The 19,785-nt window shown below is 39.0% G+C and overlaps 1 protein-coding gene across 2 annotated transcripts in view; it reads right to left on the minus strand.

Moving 5' to 3' along the window:
- CLNK (cytokine dependent hematopoietic cell linker) overlaps positions 1–19,005 on the minus strand; it is a 57,316-nt gene extending 38,311 nt beyond the window's left edge. Inside the window, exons 1-2 of one of the 2 annotated variants that reach the window (XM_038135026.1) lie at positions 18,607–19,005; positions 14,596–14,644 (exon numbers count right to left, since the gene is read on the minus strand). In XM_038135026.1, coding sequence (XP_037990954.1) covers positions 14,596–14,606 — 11 coding nt within the window. In that variant the 5' untranslated portion in view covers positions 14,607–14,644; positions 18,607–19,005. The remainder of the gene's footprint in view (positions 1–14,595; positions 14,645–18,606) is intronic. The other variant, XM_038135027.1, reaches the window with a different exon arrangement.
- Positions 19,006–19,785: the final 780 nt, after the last annotated feature.

Below are 19,785 nucleotides of genomic sequence, written 5' to 3' on the forward strand. Positions count from 1 at the left end.
CTTTGTACTGAATCAGATAAAACATATTCAGTCAGCACTGGAGTAGTTTGGGTCATTTCAAGACAAATGCTGCAATATAATCTGAACCACATGGCAAAGATTTCTTGGGGAGGTGTGTCATGAAAACTTTGCCTCTGAATAAAGTGGTAAGAGCAATGAGCCTGCCCCCTCCTTGCTTTACCTTTCCTGTATGTTTCCCTAATGGTATGTATTGCACATGACAGTATTATTGTTTAATTAATAATATGTACTTGCTTAAGCATAGCATCTCTCACCTCAAGTCCATACATTTGAGACTGACCTACTTTTAAAGATCTACAGCATATTGAAAGGGAGTCACAAGAATGATCCAGTTAAACTCTTGGACCACAGGACAACCCAAATTTAGTCAGCTTCCGACAGTCTGATGTTGCATACAAATAGAGATATTATAAAAGAAAGGTCTTATAAAATTAGGCCTTGCTCTGCTAAATTACCAGCTGGCCTGTTACTACTTCTAAGTGCAGCTAACTTCCCATGTGAAAAATCATAAGAATGAAAGCAGTTAACACAACAACAAGTTTAGAAAACCATTTGCACCTCTAATAAACAAGAAATCTGTCCCATGGGAATCAGTGAACAAAATATGTAAACTAACCAAATATAGAAAGATTTTACAGACGTACACTCTGGCCATTTACCAACCAATGAACTGAGTGTCAGTGTATTGCTAGCCAGTTAGGTCTAACACAGTGCCCTCTGATATTTCCTATAAATAGGCGCTTTGTGAATAAAGAAAGGGATTTTTCTGCAAGAAGAAACTGAGTCCCATCTGCCTTGCTGCAACAGTCTGAGCTACTGGTAAATTGTCAGGCACTGACTGGCTGGCTGAAGTGATGTTGTCAGGCAAGACAGGGGCTATGGGTACCTGAAAGGCAACCACAGATATTTGGCACTTGGAAGAATGCTGCTGGGATGCCTGAGTACCTGTAATTACTGTTTGTACTACTGTGCTTGCTTATGCCAGGCATCTTCTTATCTAAAATAACAGCTCTGCCATGGCACAGCATAGAGCAGAGAGATTAGGCAAACAGGATTGAAATAGAAAGGCTTATTAAGAATGAATAAAAATTGTGTCTCAGTAAGTTTTGCTAAACTCACTGGAAATCATGTATTCTATGAGAAGATGAGTAAGACTACAAAAGAACAAAATCTATCATGTGGACAGTGTTTTCACATTTTCCAGTCCAAGCAGGTAAATACTAAACACATGGACATGACTGAGGGAATTCTTTATGCATGTAAAGTGGTTTATAGTAACATAATAACAGTAAAAAAATATGCTTTTGAAGAACTGGTGGTTTGTGATCATAGAAATTTAAGTCACTGAATTAAAATGCTTCATCTGAATTTGTTCCTGGGATGATATTAATGCTTTGTAAAGGTTTAGGTTGCATCACTATGACTACACTAATTTTTGCATTCCGTGTCTTCTGTGCAAACCATTGAGACATTTCACACCTAAATCATAGAGGATTTCTTCTGGAATGAAGAGCAAAGGTGTGAATGGGCAACAAATGTGTTTTAATTTTAATGAAGATTCTTAGATTCTTGTAACAAAAGCAGTCTCAGAAGACACAAAATTTAAAAACTTGCCATCTAAAGATAATTCTACCTACAGGTTGTGTCTTTCTGAATGTTCATATATATATTTTAAATTATTTTCTGTTTTGTCCCTCTCATAAGCAGTACCATTTTCCGACTTTTTCTGTGTTGGTACCTACCAAGTTATTTTAAATTATTTAAGTTTGAACAGCAGAATAGATCACCAATCTCTGTCCCTGCCTCTTGTAATGAAGGGTGCAAATTCCTATTCACCTGGGGAAGTCCAAGGGAAAAATATTTAACTTCTTAAATCTCTCATTAGTCCTTGAAATCTTGGAGTTACCACCTGCCAGACATTTTGGGGACTGCTTCATGTGAAAATGGAAGCTAAAGCCTTCTACTCTTCCACTATTTCCACTCATGTAGGGAATACCCAGGAATCCCAGCCTCAGTAGTCAGAGGAGTTTATTATCTCCCTCTTCCATGGATGAGCAACATCCTGGGAGCAAACAAGAAGTCAGGCAGATGACACTTTGTCTCAGGGGATGGGTGCCAGACAACCTCAGGGGTGCTGTCATTACATGTATGGATCTTTCTAGCACCTACCAGAGGCCAGAGTCTGGCAATCTGCCCCACAGCCCCAGGCAAACCTACTGCTGCAGCAGACATTCGACTTAGAGTCAAGTGCCTGGATCAAAACTCCCTCCTCATTCCCATTATGTCTATGGCTTGCTGCTTCTCTACCACAGCAAATCAGAAAACAACCTGAGCCTACCTACTGCATATGACAGGCAAGTAATAAGGCAGAACTTGAAGGAAGTGCCTTTTCTGCTCTTCCTTGCTACCTGCTGTCAGGAAGGAGCTAGCAGGTAAGCAGCTTTTAATTTAATTTCACTCTATCTGAGTCAAGGTGGACTAATCTGCATATAAATGTAATATTGTAAGTCCTTGATCCCTCCCTCACAGACACAGAACACAGCCTAAAATATGACTCTTAGTATCCAGGGAGAATAAAATTACCCTGCCCAAGGCTGGAGAGAAATTTGTGTCTAGTGAAAAGAGCAGTGTACACTGCAGCACTTCACAGCTCCTGGCCTCTAAAGCTATACCCACATTCTTGGTGTCTGTGAATCCAACACTGTCATACTGTACTTACAGGTTGCCAATGAAATCCAGTTTAAGGGAGGATAAAAATGATTGCTCCAAGTGTTATCACAGGAATGGCTTCCATGCTGTATTCGAGGTATGTACAGTGCTAATTCTTCCAAGTAAAATGAAAGCAAGAAAGTACCTTCAAAGCTGTTTCTTTTTTTATAAGCATATTGATGGAGTTTTTGAATCATCAGCAAAACACAAACAAAAATAATTAATTTTATTATTTTCATTTTTTAATTACTTCATTGTATTTTTTTGGGGGAAAACAGCCACTGACATTTACTAAACACAAATTTCTTTGGGGAGAACAACAAATCATAAACCAGAGGTTTCTGCAGGGGATTTCTGACTAGAAAACTGTATTTATTAATTATAAGTAAAGTTCATAATGTTTTGATGTCTTAATTTAGCAATCTGTAGAACTCACACTGAAAAATCAAATGTAAGAAATGCTTAATTTGGGAGAAAGAGAAGAGACTTTGCTGAATAGATTATATTTACTTATTTAAACATTCATATCACTCAGATTGGAAATTACATGGCTGAATTAACCTGCTGTTGACTCAGTGTCAGCACTCATGTTTGAGAAGAGTAGCTTTTCTCTGGATGTAGCTAGGTGCCTCTGAAAATAAAAAACCCACCCAAAGTCCTCCACTTCAGAAGAATTCTCCCTTCCTTTCTCTCATTTATCTATCTTGGTGTAAAAGCTCTTGTTCTTGACCTGTCCTGCCCTGCAAGTGGTGTCTGTTCCTGACTAATCCCAGACTAACCCTCTTCTCACTTTGGGCCACATTTGTGACCCACTCTGGAGGTGTAAATGGTACAGCAGCCACAGCTGGACTCCTGCTCATGCTGCTGGCTGCCCCAGCTCCTGGCTGCCTGCGATCTCAGTCCGGGCTGCCTGACGGCAGCAGCAGCAGCAGCAGCAGCGGCGTGCCTGAGTGCATGGCAGGGTGTCTGCATGAAACACTTACTGAAGTGAAGGAGGGGACTGGAGGGGATTAGGCCTTCCTGTTTCAGTAGCCTTTGGGAATAAGCGTCTGACTCTGGCAGCTGGCAAAGGTGAAAAGCAGACACGTTTCACAAGCAGCACGATGTTACTTTTAAGAAAGATTTTTAAAATCATCTTTCAGCTGCAGCCTGATGTTTAACCTTTGTCTCAGTTCTCTTCTTGAAGGCCATTCAACAGACAAACAAACAATTTTTTGAGTAACTGGATTTTCATAAAGGATCAGCACAAATTTGTTAAAAACAAATAGTTTGTCTGTGCTGCCTGAGGATCTGAAGATGATAAAACTTGAACAGTCCTCAAGTTGTCCATCCTTTGTCATGAAGTAGTCTTGAAATTAGACTGAGAATGGGCTTGACTCCACACTTGGCTAATTAATATCTTCCAGTCAACTGTAATAATTTAAAAAAATTGCATTTCTTTTTTGCAACTTTAGTTGCTACCAGATATTGCTCAGAGGAGCAGAGGACAAACGTGCTGCTTTTGTATCTGGGGAGAGTACAGTGATTAGGCTACTTGGTAAAAACCAATAATGGTGACTTTATGTCATACCTTTCTCAAAAAATCTGCTTTATCTCCACTACTCCTGCAGTTCACAGCAGAAAATTAATATTACATCATTCCATCATCAATTTCATTCATAATCTAATAAATGCCAAATAAGTTTATGGAAAAATTCCCACTGACTTTCAAAAGGTTTGATCAGATTCCTACAATTATTTTCTTTGCAAGAAAGACTGTCAAAAGGCAGAACTGTAAGCAAACTGCTTTTCCATCTTTCCTTTTTCAATAGTGGTACCATTACTGCATGCTCCTATTCTAGCGTGCTGGAGAATACTTTAGTATGGACATGTTAATGTGTAGATGTACATTCCAAACAAATTAAGGAATTCAGCGAAATGAACAAAAGATTGACAATGCAAATAGAAGTCTCTTAAAATAAAACTATCCATAGTGTCCACTGTTCAGATTATGTGCCTGGCGATACCCAGCTCTGATCTCCAGCCCCAAATTAAACAATGCAAGGTTAAATGTCAAGAAAGTGTGTGAAAAATATCTGCAAATAGAAACTTAAGCTAGGAAAATCAGTCAAATGAGAACTGATAGGCTCCACTGCAGGAAAAAAGATATTTCACCAGTGTCTTTGGTGAAAGCTGAAAAGAGTTATGCTGTATTTTTAAGTCAAACTTAATCCATTTACAACAAATAAAAGTTTCATTCAATACACATCCAAAATTACCATTGTTGGTATTCTTTTTCCAATTACAATATGAGACCAAACCTGGAGAAAGACATCCAGGAGAGTCAAAAGGAAGGCACCTTTTGTCCTCTTCTGCCTTGGCTGTTACTACATCAGACTCAGAGGTTCTTCCCTGTCTGTATAATGTGTCATACTATGTCCTACTTTCATCTAACCCACTGCCACAGTGTAAGTGCAGACTCTGCTGCTTGTCCCTGAGGATGTTCCAACTGTTACCAGCTGATTTAATCTCGAGGCCAAGATCCCTGGTCCTGCACCCAGCTGGCCTTACTGTGACAGTGTGCCCAAAGGGGTGGCTTCAGAAAAGTCCTGTGAAAGACTGGATATTTTTCCATCTAGTTCAACAGAGCTGCTAAAGCCAACACTTCAATGTCAGCTTCAAACATAGTATTAGTAAGATCTAACATTCAATAAAGTCAATTACAACCAAAACCTCTTTGGGAGGGGGATCCACATTCAGTATTTGCCCATGCTAAATTGACCATGAGCACATACACAAAACCCCATCTATTTTTCTGAAGGAAGAAGATTAGGTAAGCCCTTTGTCCTTGCTTTAGGTCAATCTGCAACTCATTCCTGTTCATCCCAGAAGTAAAAAACTCAAGAAATCTGTCTTCATTTTTCTTTTTTGCCACAACTTTGCAACCCGTCAGGCAGCTAAATTAATTCACAGCTCTTATTCTAGCCTATACTGATCCAGAAATAAACTGTGCCTTTTATTATATTTATTTATTCCTTGAGTGGAACTTAGCCTTGACTGTACTTGAGTGAAACCTTTCATAGACCTAACCACCAGGCATGTTGTCAGCCCACATCCTAATTCTGTGGGGTTTATCTGACACAGTTTAAAGCTATCTCATAAATCTATGCCTTTAGCCTCAACCCCAATTCTGAACCCAAAAGGTGGTTCAGAGGCTCTTGTCACTACTCATCATTTGCTGCCAGGACCCTGAGCACACTAATCGTCCTTAAAGGCTCTGACCAGCCTACTCTGGGGCCACTGGCCCAGCCCATCCCCCTGGCCCAGGATCCCCATTTCAGTCCAAGGGGGCTGTCAGGCCCTACACAATGAATTCACAGAAATTCCAGGCTCCAGCTCAGCCAAGGCCATGCCAATGTCTGTCCATGGACCCTGTTGATGGATACCCCAACCCCCAAAGGACTTTCCAGCATGATCGTGATCCTGCCCAGCAACCACGGTGCTATGTCTGACCTTTACTACCCCCATCAGATAAGGTGAGAACCCTGACCAGCAAACTGACTTCCCACGTTAGCCTTGCCCCAGCCTCACTGCCATGGGTTAGTCTGATCTGGACCCTGAGCTGAATCTGGCTGTCACTGCCTGGCAAAGCCCTTGCTCTGACAGTTCTGTCAATTCCCTTGACTCCTGGCTCTGCATGCCTTGGGACAGTTTTCATCCGAGCTCTACCAGTCCAATAAAATTTACCATGATATTTAATTCACTTTATGCTTATTTAATTCCCTTACCTCTGCCCCAGACACTACTGTGTCTCAACAAACCATATCCATTTGCAGAGTCACCTTTGGTAATGTGCATTTGTTGTCCCTATGGGTCTCGCTGTCATTCATCAACACGACCATCTTCTCACTGCTTATTCTCTGAGAATTTTACACTAACTCTGATTCTAGTAATAATTATAATAGAGCCTCAAACCAACAGAGGTTCTTTGTCCATTGCAGCAGCAGCATTCACTTAACCTCAAATGCTTTTCAGAGACTGTAATAAAGTCATCAGGTCTGGTTACTTTAGGCTCAAACTCCAGTCCTAGATCTGATTGTGTCCCACTTTTAAGTGCTTGTGTGAATTAAAAGGTAAAATTCTAGGCACACAGTTTTTGAAATATAAATGTTTAGCATGTAAAGGAAAGCTGATGGGAAGGAAATCATGAATGTGTTCAGATAAAACCATAGGAGCATCAGATGCTCTACCAGTTGCTGGAATGTTGACCTCAATGGAGCTATGACAACTTGCACAAGCTGAGCTCTTCAACACAGGGCAGGGAGAGCATAATGGCTTTGAACTGTGTGTTCTCCACTTCTCCCTAATGCAGGCTTCAGTTATGTCAGATGTACATAAATTGCTCAGAATGAAGAATTAGAATGAAGAATAATGTTGCATTGGAGAGGAAAAAAGGATAATAAGAATTACAAGCATGTATTTCCTTTGATAGAGTAAAATAAAAACTAATATTTTGTACAAATGTATTATAATTTTTGCCTAATTCCCCAGTCACAGACCATCTAGAAAAGCATTTTGCAGCATCTTACAGAGAGGCATTACTTTAAAACTTTCACCATAAACTGGAAAATCCAACATATTTTGATAATAACAGATGGTTATGAAGTGAATATGGAGCTGTATGTCACTCCTGGGGCTTTATGGCTATTCAGAAGTCACTTGAATTATATGCTCATGGTTAATAACATCAGCAGAGCCACTCCAGTTAATTACAGCATTATAGTTACTCCATGCTTCTCTATTATACTTTAAGTTGCAGTAAGAAAAGGGCAGCCATATAATCCCTCCAAAGACATTGTACTGCCCTTGTTAAAAGGCTGAAAAAGCTTCATAGCTGCAGACAAAATGTAAACCCCAGTATGGAACAAGAGATGCTCTTTAATGTCTCTTGCACAGAGCAGCTGAATTGACAGTAATTCCAGCCTGGCCAGATAGCAAACATTGTATTGCTTCTCATCATGGGCTAATAAAATGGAATGTTGCCTCTTGCCTAGAGAAGGGAGGGAGGAAATGGGAGGTGTAATGAGTATGCAGAAAGGATTCTCAGGAAGCTCCGAGCTGTCTCCAGTTTAATTTCACTTTTGTTCCTGATTTCATCTCATTCTCTACATTTTTGTCCCTTTTCATTTCATTTTGAAGGAGTGGAAACACATAAACAAAGCCAAATACACAAGAATGCTTTGTTTATGAAATAATTCAGACAAAGTGAAATAAAGCTATTTCACCAAGAAAATCTCAAGGATTTTTTAAAGAGACCTTTTTTTGCCAGTAAGGCTGCAAATTATTGATTTAGATTTTTCATTAGAAATAAAAGGGCAAACTCTTCAAAGTAGGCTTCAATTCAGATTAAATAAACTTCATGACTAAAATGGAATTGATAGCCTCCAAAAAGCCAGTTCTTAACATACTTTTCCAGTTCTATTGGCTCAATACACCCTGTAGACAATGGACCAGCAGGAGTTTTCCTATTGCCCACCTCTAGATCCTTTCTTTAGGCTCCAAACTCAGGAGATGGAGAATGACAGAACCACATTATCTGTGGGTCAGGGATAAGGGGAGGGGGAGTGTGTCTGTGGTTTTATCTAGGAAATACTATTGAAACATGTATCAGTGGGATTTCTATTGCGAAATATTATGAAATCTGTGCTCTAGCCCAGCGTGAGCCAAGCTTCATCACAGTGTCTCTGTGATGAGGAGCCTGCTCTCACCTGCCTTGCCACACTTACAGGGTGGCAAAAGCTGCACTCTCACTCTTGGCTCTCCCTCCGCATGCCAAGCTGTGTGCTTGAAGTGTTTTAGTTATTTCAGAACAAAGTCTGGGAAATAATGCCATCTTTCCATATAGTAGCACTGGCGTTTTTGCAGCTTGAACATTGTACTTGGCTAGGATATGGAGTCATTCCTCAGTATACTGCATAAATATTTCAGAGGCCTTGGTTGATCATAGGAAAGTTCTACCTAGATGTGCTAATAAAGGCAAGACTTTCAGCACCTTACTGAACTACAGGAGGTGTATGTCTGATCCTTTGAAAAGGATAACCTCTGAAAAATGTAAATAATTCACAAATTCTAAAATGTCTCCATCTAAATAATATTTTAGAGTGTAGCTGTATTTAAAATTGCAAATTAGTGTTATAGATGTCTTCCAATTTATTAAAATGTATACATTGATAAAAATGATGATGAAAAACTTTGGATAATAAAATCTAGCATATGTTGAAGCTGGCATCTTAATTCTAGCTCTAGTACCAGCTGTGGAATCTATGCCTTTGAAGCACTCACAGCTGGGGTTGAAGCTCCTCTCTGCAGACAAAGAAATACACTGTCTTAAAACACTGACTTTAAATTTGCTGTAGCTTAGCTGGAACTTGACTTGAAGAGTTGTTTCTCAATGCAGAGAGACATCTCTGTATCTCCTTTAGAGGCAGGTGATGCCATCGTCTCAGATCTAGTTAAAACCCACTCCCACAGCAAAGGTAAGCCACCAGCTTTAAAACACAGGTTGAAATTCAGTTTATAGCTATGTTACACTTAGACAGAAAGACCCTGGCTTTAATCTGAGCTCCTTTCCCATGCAAAATGTCATTTAATCAATTGCAATATTTCTAATGTACCTATAGCCCTTCTATTTGAATTCATATGCCTGCAGCTCAGCAGGATTTTTTTTCCAGAACAAGCAGAAAATACGATCTCTGGGTTCAAGCTCCTTGGTTTAGCACAGCAGGGCATTCTCTGCTGAGCTGCCCCTACCTGTGAGCACTTCAAAGGAGCAGTCACAGCAGGGGCTGTGGCTGACACCAGAAGTGCTGGTTTGATCTCACATGGGAGATTTCACCAGTCTTCAGGCTCGAGGGCAACTTGTTCATTTTAAAAATGTATTTTAAAGTGATATATTGCATGGCTGTTATTAGACCTTGAAGAGAGTAATTGCGGCTGTGCGTTCCTTCCCTCTGGTCAGCTTTGTGAGAAAATGAACGGAAAAAACAGAAAGGAGGATGAGTGCACTGTCCCAGAAACTCTGTGTTAACCCCATTTCTGTACTGCACTGCAAGAGCAAGTGCATGTGGAAGGGTGAGCCACAAAGGTTGTTTGTGCTCTTTGATGCTGTTTTATGATGTACAAAGAGAGTTCCATTTGAGGTATTATTTTCATTCGTGATCTTAATTAAAAATATCAGGAATAATGGGTTATGTCTTTGTTTTTTGTACCAGAGGAGTGACTGCAGCAAGGTTTTGGGAGATGTTGGGAATATCTTTTTATTTTTCTTATGATAGGAGAGAAAACATGTGCATCACTTATTTTGTATTATTTTACAGACTGTAACTCTGATATGATTAGTGCTAAGTGACTTTGTACATATGGGATTTTTCCACCAAAGTTATACTGGGCAGGTCTACAGCCATGTGTTTTGCAGCCAGCTGAAGGAGCTACAGTAGGTCATTCAGTGATTAATACATTTCTGTATTTACCAAATGTGTGTCATGGTGTAAATTAACACCTGACCATTCTTTTGGATTTTGTTAAGCATCCAAAATTATAGACCCACACTGGGTGAGTCCTGCCACTGATCAGTCATGGAATCATAGAATATCCTATGTTGGAAAGGACCCACAGGGATCACAGTTTAAAAAACAAGGATAAGCTAGGATAGAGAGCTGTCCAGCTATGTATTTGGCATTTATAAAATCTATAACAAAATAAATATATACCTGTCAGTACCTCAGAAATGGTTCTTAATTTTCTAATTTGTGTTTGCCCCTTCTTGTTTGTAAGTCCAGTGCCCCATGAAAGTCTAACTTCCTTAAAAATGAAGTGGTTTTTTGTGATAGCTCAAAAAAGAGTTTTAATAAAGCCTCATTTAGCTAAACCCGAGAACTCCCTTTCCCCATATGAAGAAAAAAAATATCTGCAAGTGCAGCATAGGTGTAATTTTTCAGACAGAATTACCTGATATTGGGTACTGTACACAAACTTCTTTTTTCTTTTTTTTTTTTTTCTTTTTTTCTGTAAGGAGCTGAGCAGCTGATCAGCTGTTAACCCCGTTACCTGCCTGAACACAAATTTGTACTAGGTTTTATGTCAGTGCTCCTACACACACACACAAATTCAACTTCATGCATAAAACCTGCCTCCACACCTTTAATTTAGTTACCAGAGGGATTTCCGTCAGGGTGAATCTGCTAGAGCTAGTTTTGAACTAAGAGCCTTTTGTGCTCATAGAGGTAAATCCTCCAAGATTGCTTTCATCAAGCAGTGAGCTGCTGTTGGTATGTTACTCTCCATAGTGAGCTGTCTAGTTTAAGCTGAATTAGCTGCTTCTTCACAAGTCATGATAGCTGTAGGACGTTTCTGCAGTGACATTTTCTTGGTGTCAGGGATGCCTAAAAATAACCATAAGAAAAAATGAAGCAGATGCTGAGCTTTTTTAGAGAAAATAAAACTTTTTTCACAGATCCTTATAATTCCCATTAGGGTGGTAGGCAGAAGCTGCAGGTCCCCTGCTCGCAGTGGAAATTTTGTGAGGCGATTCTGACTGATGGATCCAAGTTGGAATGAAAGAGTGTTAAAAGATTTCACTAATCCCAGCCTCTCCCCAAACTATGACCTCTTGCTGCCGCCAAAAATAACAACTTCTGAAATATAGCTTCTGTTGTAGCCTCTGTGACATGCAAAACCTGAGGGTTTTGCAAACCTTTAAACAGGAAATTACATGGCCTCCTTTATGTTCCCTGTGAATTTGAGTTCTTCCCTGAAGCTAGCAGATGAAAAAAGTCAAATGTGGTTGTGCCCCTGGAAGAAAATGACAAATTAGCAAAATTCAATACTTGAAGCAAAATTTCTGCTCCCCAAACTGCACAGTCCCTACACCAATCACAGGGTGCTTGCTCTATCAAGCCTCACTCTGGGAATGTCAGGGACATTAAAGTAAGTACAGGATGTGATAATATCCTTTTTAACATGACGTTAGAAGAATGGGAAAAGAATAGGAAAAAAGAGCTACAGCATAATAGAATGTGCATATACATATATGATTCTGTTGAAAACTGTCTGAATATCCAAGCCTGAAGGATTGTGACCAGTGGCACAAATTCCAGCTAAAGGCCAGTCGCTAGTGGTGTACCCCAGGGGTTGATACCGTGGCCAATACTGTTGAGTATGTTCATTACTGACCCATGTGACAGAGTGCAGCCTCAGCAAGCTTTCAGGAGATGGAAAACTGGGAGGAGTTCTTGATACAGCACTCAGTTGTATTGTCATTCAGAGGGACCTCGACAGGATGGAAAAATGGCCAGAGAGGAAACTCACAAAGCTCAAGAAAGGAAATGCAAACTTCTGTGTATGGGAAGGAACAGCTCCATTCACCAATCCATGATGAGGGTGGAAAGCAGCTTGGCAGAGAAGGACTCAGGGGTCCTGGTGGACACCAAGTTGAGCATGAGACAGTAAAGAAGGCAAGATGCATCCTCAGTGTTGCCAGCAAGGCTGAGGATGGTGACTCTGCCCCTGTGCAGCCTCACCCTGAGTATGGAATTTGGGGCTCACCAGTAAAAGAAAAAGATGGACTTGCTGGAGTGGGTCCAGTAAAGAACCATGACAGTGATCAAAGGTCCAGAGTATCTCATGTGAAGACAGCCTGAGAGAGCTGGTACTGTTCCCTCTGGAAAAGAGAAGGCTTGGAGGGATCTTATCAGTGTTCATAAATACCTGACAGGAAAGAGTAAAGAGGAAGCCAAGCTTTACTCTGTAGTGGGCAGTGGCAGAACAAGACGCAATGGACACAGACTAAAACACAGGAAATTCTGTTTAAATGAAAGAAAAATGTCCTTGATCTGAGGGTAGACAAACACTGGCACAGTTTTCTTATAGTCTCTATCCATGAGGATATTCAGAACTCAACTGGGCACAACCCTGGACAAGCTGTTCTAGCTGATCGTGCTTGAGCAGGGAGGCTGGATGAGACAGCCTTCAGAGGTACTTTCCAGAGGTACTTCTGAGGTACTTTCCAACCTCAACCACACTATGATTTGTTCACTTACATATTACATCAAATTAAAACTTTCCAAGTGTCAAAAGTACATTTTTGTGTTAGTAATCAGAGGATCTGTTAAAGGATTTAAACTGTGTTTAAAGGAAGGCCCTGTGGGGTGGGCTCCCATCATTTGGAAGCACTGAAGGAAATGTGGAAAAAACCCATGGAGAAGAGGCAATGTGGAAAGACATTTAAAGGGTAGAGCACGAGAAATATAAAGGAGAAAGAAGGATCTAAAACAAAAGACTGATTTGGGGAGTTATTTCCTCTGTCAATTATAGTAATTGCTCTCAATTACCTGAGACATGTTTTGAAATAAAACACACATTCCTGGCAGCATATGAATTGCTCTGTTCCTTATAACTGAATTGGTTTGCAGCAACGGGAATATATTTCAGTGCTGAATATTTCCTTTCTGTGTGTGCTGTTGAATCCTGATGCAACACATACACTCCCAGGCAGCTGGTATGAGTCAGTGTGCTTTAGATGTTTGCTACAGAGGAGAAGAGGGAGGGGATGGCTAAGTGCAGCAAATGGACAGTAATTTTGTGATGCTACCCAGAAACAAAGCCACCCTAAAATGAAGATAAAGGGATTGCATCCATGGTATAGTGTTGCAACAGCAGTATAAGTGGTGAAAGTGAGGTAACTTGAGCTGAAGTTCAGGCACTCATCATGGGTAAAAGACAAGATGCCTCATAGTAGAATAAAGATGGGTCACCTTGTTAGACAATTAGATTTTCTTTGGGGAAAATATCTCAGCAGCAAACACAGAAGTTGCTTTCAGTCTTTGCCTCTCATTTCTGTCTTAATATTTTTGCAAGAAGCAGACATAAATTTGGAGAAGTATGCAAGAGGAAAAACAAAAACACTTGAAGAAAGTGAAAAGTTATTGAGTCCATCTCCCAGATGAGTTGTTAATTTTGGATGCTTACACATGAGAAGTATTTTTAGGGATAAAGTGACACAATAATAATTTTAAAGTCCACTTATTACCCATGGAAAAAATCCATTGGCTCCAGATTATTAAAAATATATTCTAAAGCTATCCACTAATATATGACTCTGGAACTGCTTTGAAAAACTTTGTGTTCAAAGGCCCCAGTTGAAAAGAAACACAGGAGGCAATGTTTCACAGTGAAGGACAGCTGAGTGGGATTTGGAAAGCTTGCAGTCCTTGCTAGGATGTGCTACTGAGTCTCTATATGAGCTTGGGTCTGGTCATGCATTCAGTTTATTTTAACTGGCTTCAAAATCAAACCTCACCTTTTTGCCCTACCAGAGATTCCTACAAACTGAGTCTAGAATCCTACATCTGTTTTTCCCAGGTATTGGAAGATCCTTAGCTTCATGTGTGAAGTTTGTTTGTGATTTCACTTCCTCCCACGCATCCCCTCAGTGCATGACTTGCGTGGGGCTGATGGCTCCTTAGCCTTCTTAAAAAACCCTGAAATGCTCTCCCAGAAAGACAGATGAGGTTTATATACTCAATCTTTAGGGGTTTATACTCAGTTTATATAGAGACAAGTGTAGTGGAAATAAAGTCACCCTTCAGAAATCATCCTGGAGGGGTGATTTGAGAACTAGGAGATAAAGTAGGACATGGCAGTTTCAGAAAGGACAAAAGTAGAAGGCAGTAACAGATTAGAAGACGTGGAAAGACTGTGACTGATGCCATGTAACCCTTAGCATGAGTGAATCATACAATTAACATCAATAATCAGTAGTTGAATGCAATAACAACTAAGTATTGAGAAGCAAAGAGAGGTTGGCAAACATTCAGGTACAGTACTTACTTCTTGTTCATGATTCTTGAGTCAGGGAAATGCACATATTCAAAAGAGTCTGTGATGAAAAATAAACACACTACTTATGTAGAGACTTAAAAATCTAGATGTATTCATTTTCAGTACTTTTACATATTTTTTTTTCCCAGAAGAATTTTTGCTAAACTAGAAAAGAACTTATCTTGAATTATCCTCTATTCTAAGGAGAAAATGCTTCAATTTTGGCAGGTGTTAATCTGCAGGTGTTCGAAGATATGATGATGACAAATTTTCATTTATTGCCTACATTGTTCTACCATTACTGTCTGTGCAGTCAGTAATGGCATTTGTAGATACAGATCTGCATTTATTTTGGGAATTTGTGAAGTGAAATTTAAATTTTAATAACCAAGCATAAATTGTAGTATCTCTGAAAATGGAATCTAAACACTATGGGTCTGTGACACTCCTTGGTCACAAAAGAGGGAATTAAAATACTTATGTATACACACAAACAAACACAAACACACATACAGTTTTTAAAAGTTTGATTTTACCATTTTGTTGAAGAAATCTAGAATTCTAAAAGCTGTTTCAAAGTTGTCAGCTCTTGTATTGCCAAGACTTAAGCTGATGACTCAATCAATTTTCCAATTGTCTGCCTGTCTCTGCCTGATATTTCCTAATAGAAGCCTCAGTAGTCACATAATTTAGACATAAAAATGGAATTTATAACTTTTCCATTTACTCTGTCTCTATCACTGTCCACTGCCATTACTTTCTCTCAGCTTAATAACTGCAGTGAGAATAAAAGATAGTCTTATTGTCTGCTCTCCTAATATGCAGCAACTTGTCAAATGGCAGGGACTTGCAACTGTCTGTACAATTCACCAAAGAGTGCTGACTTCTGTTGCCACATACTACAAGAATGAAAGCTATTTTTTCTGCCTTAAATATTCAACATTATGCTTCAAACATCTGAAAAGTCCTTCATATTCTGAAAAAACCTACCTGAAAATTTGCTTTTGAATGCATGGTTGCTTTTAAAGCAGTTTGGCCAACATTTTCTTTGTGTCTTTGCACTTGTTGAACCTATTTCAAAATGTTCAAAGATGGCATGAGCTAAACTGTAAACTACTACTAACTCACAGTATTGTAAATGAGTGTGTTTTTATGAATTTAATAATTACATAGTTATTCAATAATCCTTTTTTTTGGAAAATTTATAGGCATTTTGATGAAGACTGGATCTTAAAATACAAGGTTTAAGTTAGAGAGGGAACAAAGGAGAAAACTCACACAAAAACCCCCTTATTTTTCTAAAGCTTGCTTTGAGAATATTAAAAGACTGAAGTTGTCATTAGGAGGGATGAAAATGTAGTAGGGAGAAAACTTCGAATACATTAGCAGATTCAGCTGAGAACTCTATTTAGCTGAATCACAGAAATAAGTCCTTATTTCTGAAAACTTAATTGAGCTGGAAACCAGTCAGAGTGAAGAAGTAACACTGTACTAAGTTTCTCTACACAGGTGTTGTGATAAGTGACTTTTCTGGCAGTTTACACCTACTGAATTTGGGTGCCTGCCTTTACTGTGGGTGCGGGGGCCTTTGGAAATAAAATGCTTGGAATAAATACAACTAGTAAAATTACCAACCACGCCTGTTATTGGTTAAGAAAAGGTTTTGTAACCATTTAGACTAGCAACCTTGGCCCAGTTGTAAATGTAGACATTCCATGGATGAAAGGAGAAGTGACAACAAATCGTAATTGTATGTCTGCTTTTCATCAGCAACACAAAGTCTTTTGCAGACAAGAAACATGCTGAGACCTCGTGATGAGCTTTGCACTGCCATTCTCCCTCTGCCCATCAAACACAGGAGCACAAGGACATGCAGCACATTGTGCAGGAGTCAAGGAGATTGGCTGTTTCTTTTGGCCAAAACCCTGTGCTGCAGAGGCCCCTTGCCAAGCAAACGGCAGAAGGGCACATGCCAGTCATGCCCCTGTCCTTAAAGGACCATCTTAGTCAAAATAACAACAACAAAAATTTCCAGTCTCCCATAAACTAGGCTCAGAAGGAGTGGTTCTATGCGACTTAAAAAGAAGCAAGAAAAATAAAAGGCCCCAAGCCACCAAGAGTTTGTAAAAAGCGTAAGTGAGGGTAATGAGAAAATGAGAATTAGCTTTTATGTGCTGTCTAAAAAATTGACTAGTCAACATATGAAGCACAGTTAAAAATTCAGCCAAGCACTACTTGCCAAGAACAATAAAAAATAATCAAAACCTTTCAATTATACTTACTTAAATGAAATTTCAATGAAATTTCAAAATGAAAGTCAGGGAAAAGCGAAGATGTGTAGCTTTGCTTTTGGTTTAGCTCTGTTGCACAAAAGGCAGCAGATTTCCTGGGGCTTTTATGTTCAGAAGAGAGATGTGCAGTGCAAACAAATTTCAGGGCCCTGCAGGAAATTTCATGAGTTGTTTGTCCAAACATCAGACTGGAGCAAATCAGAGGAACCTGGATTATCCTTGGGGTGACCCAGTATATTAAATGCTGTGCATTTTAAAATGTTTCATTTTATAACATAGAAGGCCTCTGTCTGTTCATTTGGATAGTTAGTGCAAGATTGTTCTATTAATATCTTGCTAGACAGTACATCTTTGTTAGTGCTTTAAGGTTTTTTGCCGCTGTTATTTGACAAAGAAGAAAATATACAGGCTTTTCAGGACATTTACATTTTCTTTAAAAACTCCAAAAAATCTCAAACCCAACAGGAAATAACTAAAACCAAACCTAAATGGAGTTGATGCAGAAAAAAAAGACATTTTCTTAAAATCAAATGTGAGTCAACAAACAAGTAACTCGCTTCTGAAACTGAAAATGGGATATAGCCTTCTAAAATCATTTAGACACCTTTGAAAACTGGATTTGAAAATCCTACTGACAGCATAGCCAGACTCCTTGTCAAGTACTTCTGAAGGAAGAACTGAAGAATTTGGTTTTCACTTCTGTATATCATTAACTCAACCTATAAATAGCTAAAAATGTCTGCTAGGGCCCAGATCTTCACGCTGAGGCTGACACTACGAAGGCATCATGTAAACTTTTCACTGGTTGTTCTTGCTCATTTGACCATCTGTATTCTCACATTAAAGATTAATGGAAATGGGTAGAAGTTGCCACAGAAACTACCATATTTCTGGTTCAGAAAATCAGTTTTGAGACTGCAGTTAAGGCGTGGGAATTCTTTGGAAGCTTAATTTTTATGCTGCTCAATCTCATTTTGGAGCACTTTATAGCACCAGGCCAATTGTATTTGGTACATAGGAAACAGTGGTAGACACTGAAATAGTCATTTCACCAGCAAGTGAAAAGCAGTTGTCAAAAGGCATTGTCAAAGTTTTTCAAAGGCTGTCTTTACAGCAACAACAAACAGTTACATGGAGGAGGAAGTACTTATTTATCTGATTTAAATGAACACAATCTGGCTTCATTAATTCATTTCTGGCAATAATTAGCATGTTGCTCAATTTATTTTGATAACTCATTAATTTGATTCCTGATCTTGCCAGAAATGCAACCAGAAGCTTCACAGTAACAAAATATATCTCTGCTAGAAGCTGCCAAAACTCTCTGTTAAGGCAGTTATTAAGGAAACTATTTGCATTGGTTTGTTAAGTGTAACTTTGTAATGCAGTTCTAATATCTAACTTTCACCCAAAACCACAAATTAGTTATGCATAAAAAACATGCAGTGGAATTGGGCAAAAAAATACAGTTGCTTTATAGGGGCTGTATAGATTTTCTTAAATGAAAAGGAAACTCTTAAACAGGGCAGGCTCAAGGCAAAAGCCACCACCCAAGGTGTCAGGCTATTTCTCGGACCCTCATCCCATGAAATTCACAGGTTTCAAGATATAGTAGGCATCTGCTGGAGCAAAAACAGACTATGGAACACAAGCTAATCCCTCAGATAAAACTCTTCAGCAGAAACTTTTTAAAAGCAGAAGAGCATAGGAAGAATCAAAGGCAACTCACAGAGCTCTTTCTTCACGGAGTGTGGGATTGGAGCTAGCACAATACCCAGGTGGTTTCCCCTGTAAAACAAATTTTTGCAGCTTTGCTAAATGCTCCGCAAAGCTGTCTGAAGATCAGAGGCACTGGTAGGTTGAAATGGTGCAAGTGGACAAATATTCTGTGGGGTTTTGGTGAGTTTCCTGTGGACGGCCACAACAGCCCTGGCACCAATCAGCTCTGTGAGAGTGCTAGATATTCATCCATTCCTCTCTAAGAGTCTACCTCAAAGGGAACTGAGACAGACAACATGCTCTCTCCTTCTCATCTGCCTTAACCCATATTCAGCAGCTCTGTCTGTGTGGCAATAGCTATTTCAAATGTTAGCACACAGAAAAAAAAATTTGTTTCAATAGGCAGCTGCTTAATTTTAATGGGGAAAAATATATCTTCTGATTTTAAATTTTCTCAACTTCTAAAGCTTTGCAAAGAGCTTACATATTATTTCAAGGTATGATTAAATATTTTCATTATCTATTTCTTAAAACTAAATTAATATTTTGGGAACAATGCCCTTATTCTTACATAGTTTCAAGGGATTTCAGTAAATCTTTGTGCCTATGTATAGGATTACTGTGGAGAACATGAAGAATGCTTTTTCCTTGTATTTTAAAGCATAAGCTTTATGTATATAAACAGATACATTTATATACATATGTATAATGTGTATATATATGTATACAGACAATATGCAAGAGGTTTCTAAACATATACTTAATGAAATATTTTTTCCTACTTAAAGTAACATTTTGTAGAAAATATCAGTGTTGCTGTGGGAAAAAAAATGTATATCCTGAAAACATCAGTTCATAGTATACAGGAAAGGAGTCCCAGCACAAGAACATTGGCAGCTTTTTAGAGAGGCCAGAAACCAGAATGCATGGAGCACTAACATAAGTGTAGCCCAAATAAATCTAGTTGATGGAATTTATGAAACAAATACCTCTGTTGTAAGCTTACTCCATTTCCAATAGCTTTTATGTTGGCTTATTTTGTTTCTCAGGAAAAAAAGAGTGCATTTTATCTGAAAATATGCTTTCCATGCAAGAAATCAATCAAAAATAGAATAGATGTTTCCAATTCTCAGTCAAATCAGCCTATAACCCACAAACCAATTGATACTTTTTCTGAGTTTGCAAAGCA

The sequence above is a fragment of the Motacilla alba genome, chromosome 4 (assembly GCF_015832195.1).
Source record: "Motacilla alba alba isolate MOTALB_02 chromosome 4, Motacilla_alba_V1.0_pri, whole genome shotgun sequence".
In the NCBI taxonomy this organism is placed as follows: Eukaryota; Metazoa; Chordata; class Aves; order Passeriformes; family Motacillidae; genus Motacilla; species Motacilla alba.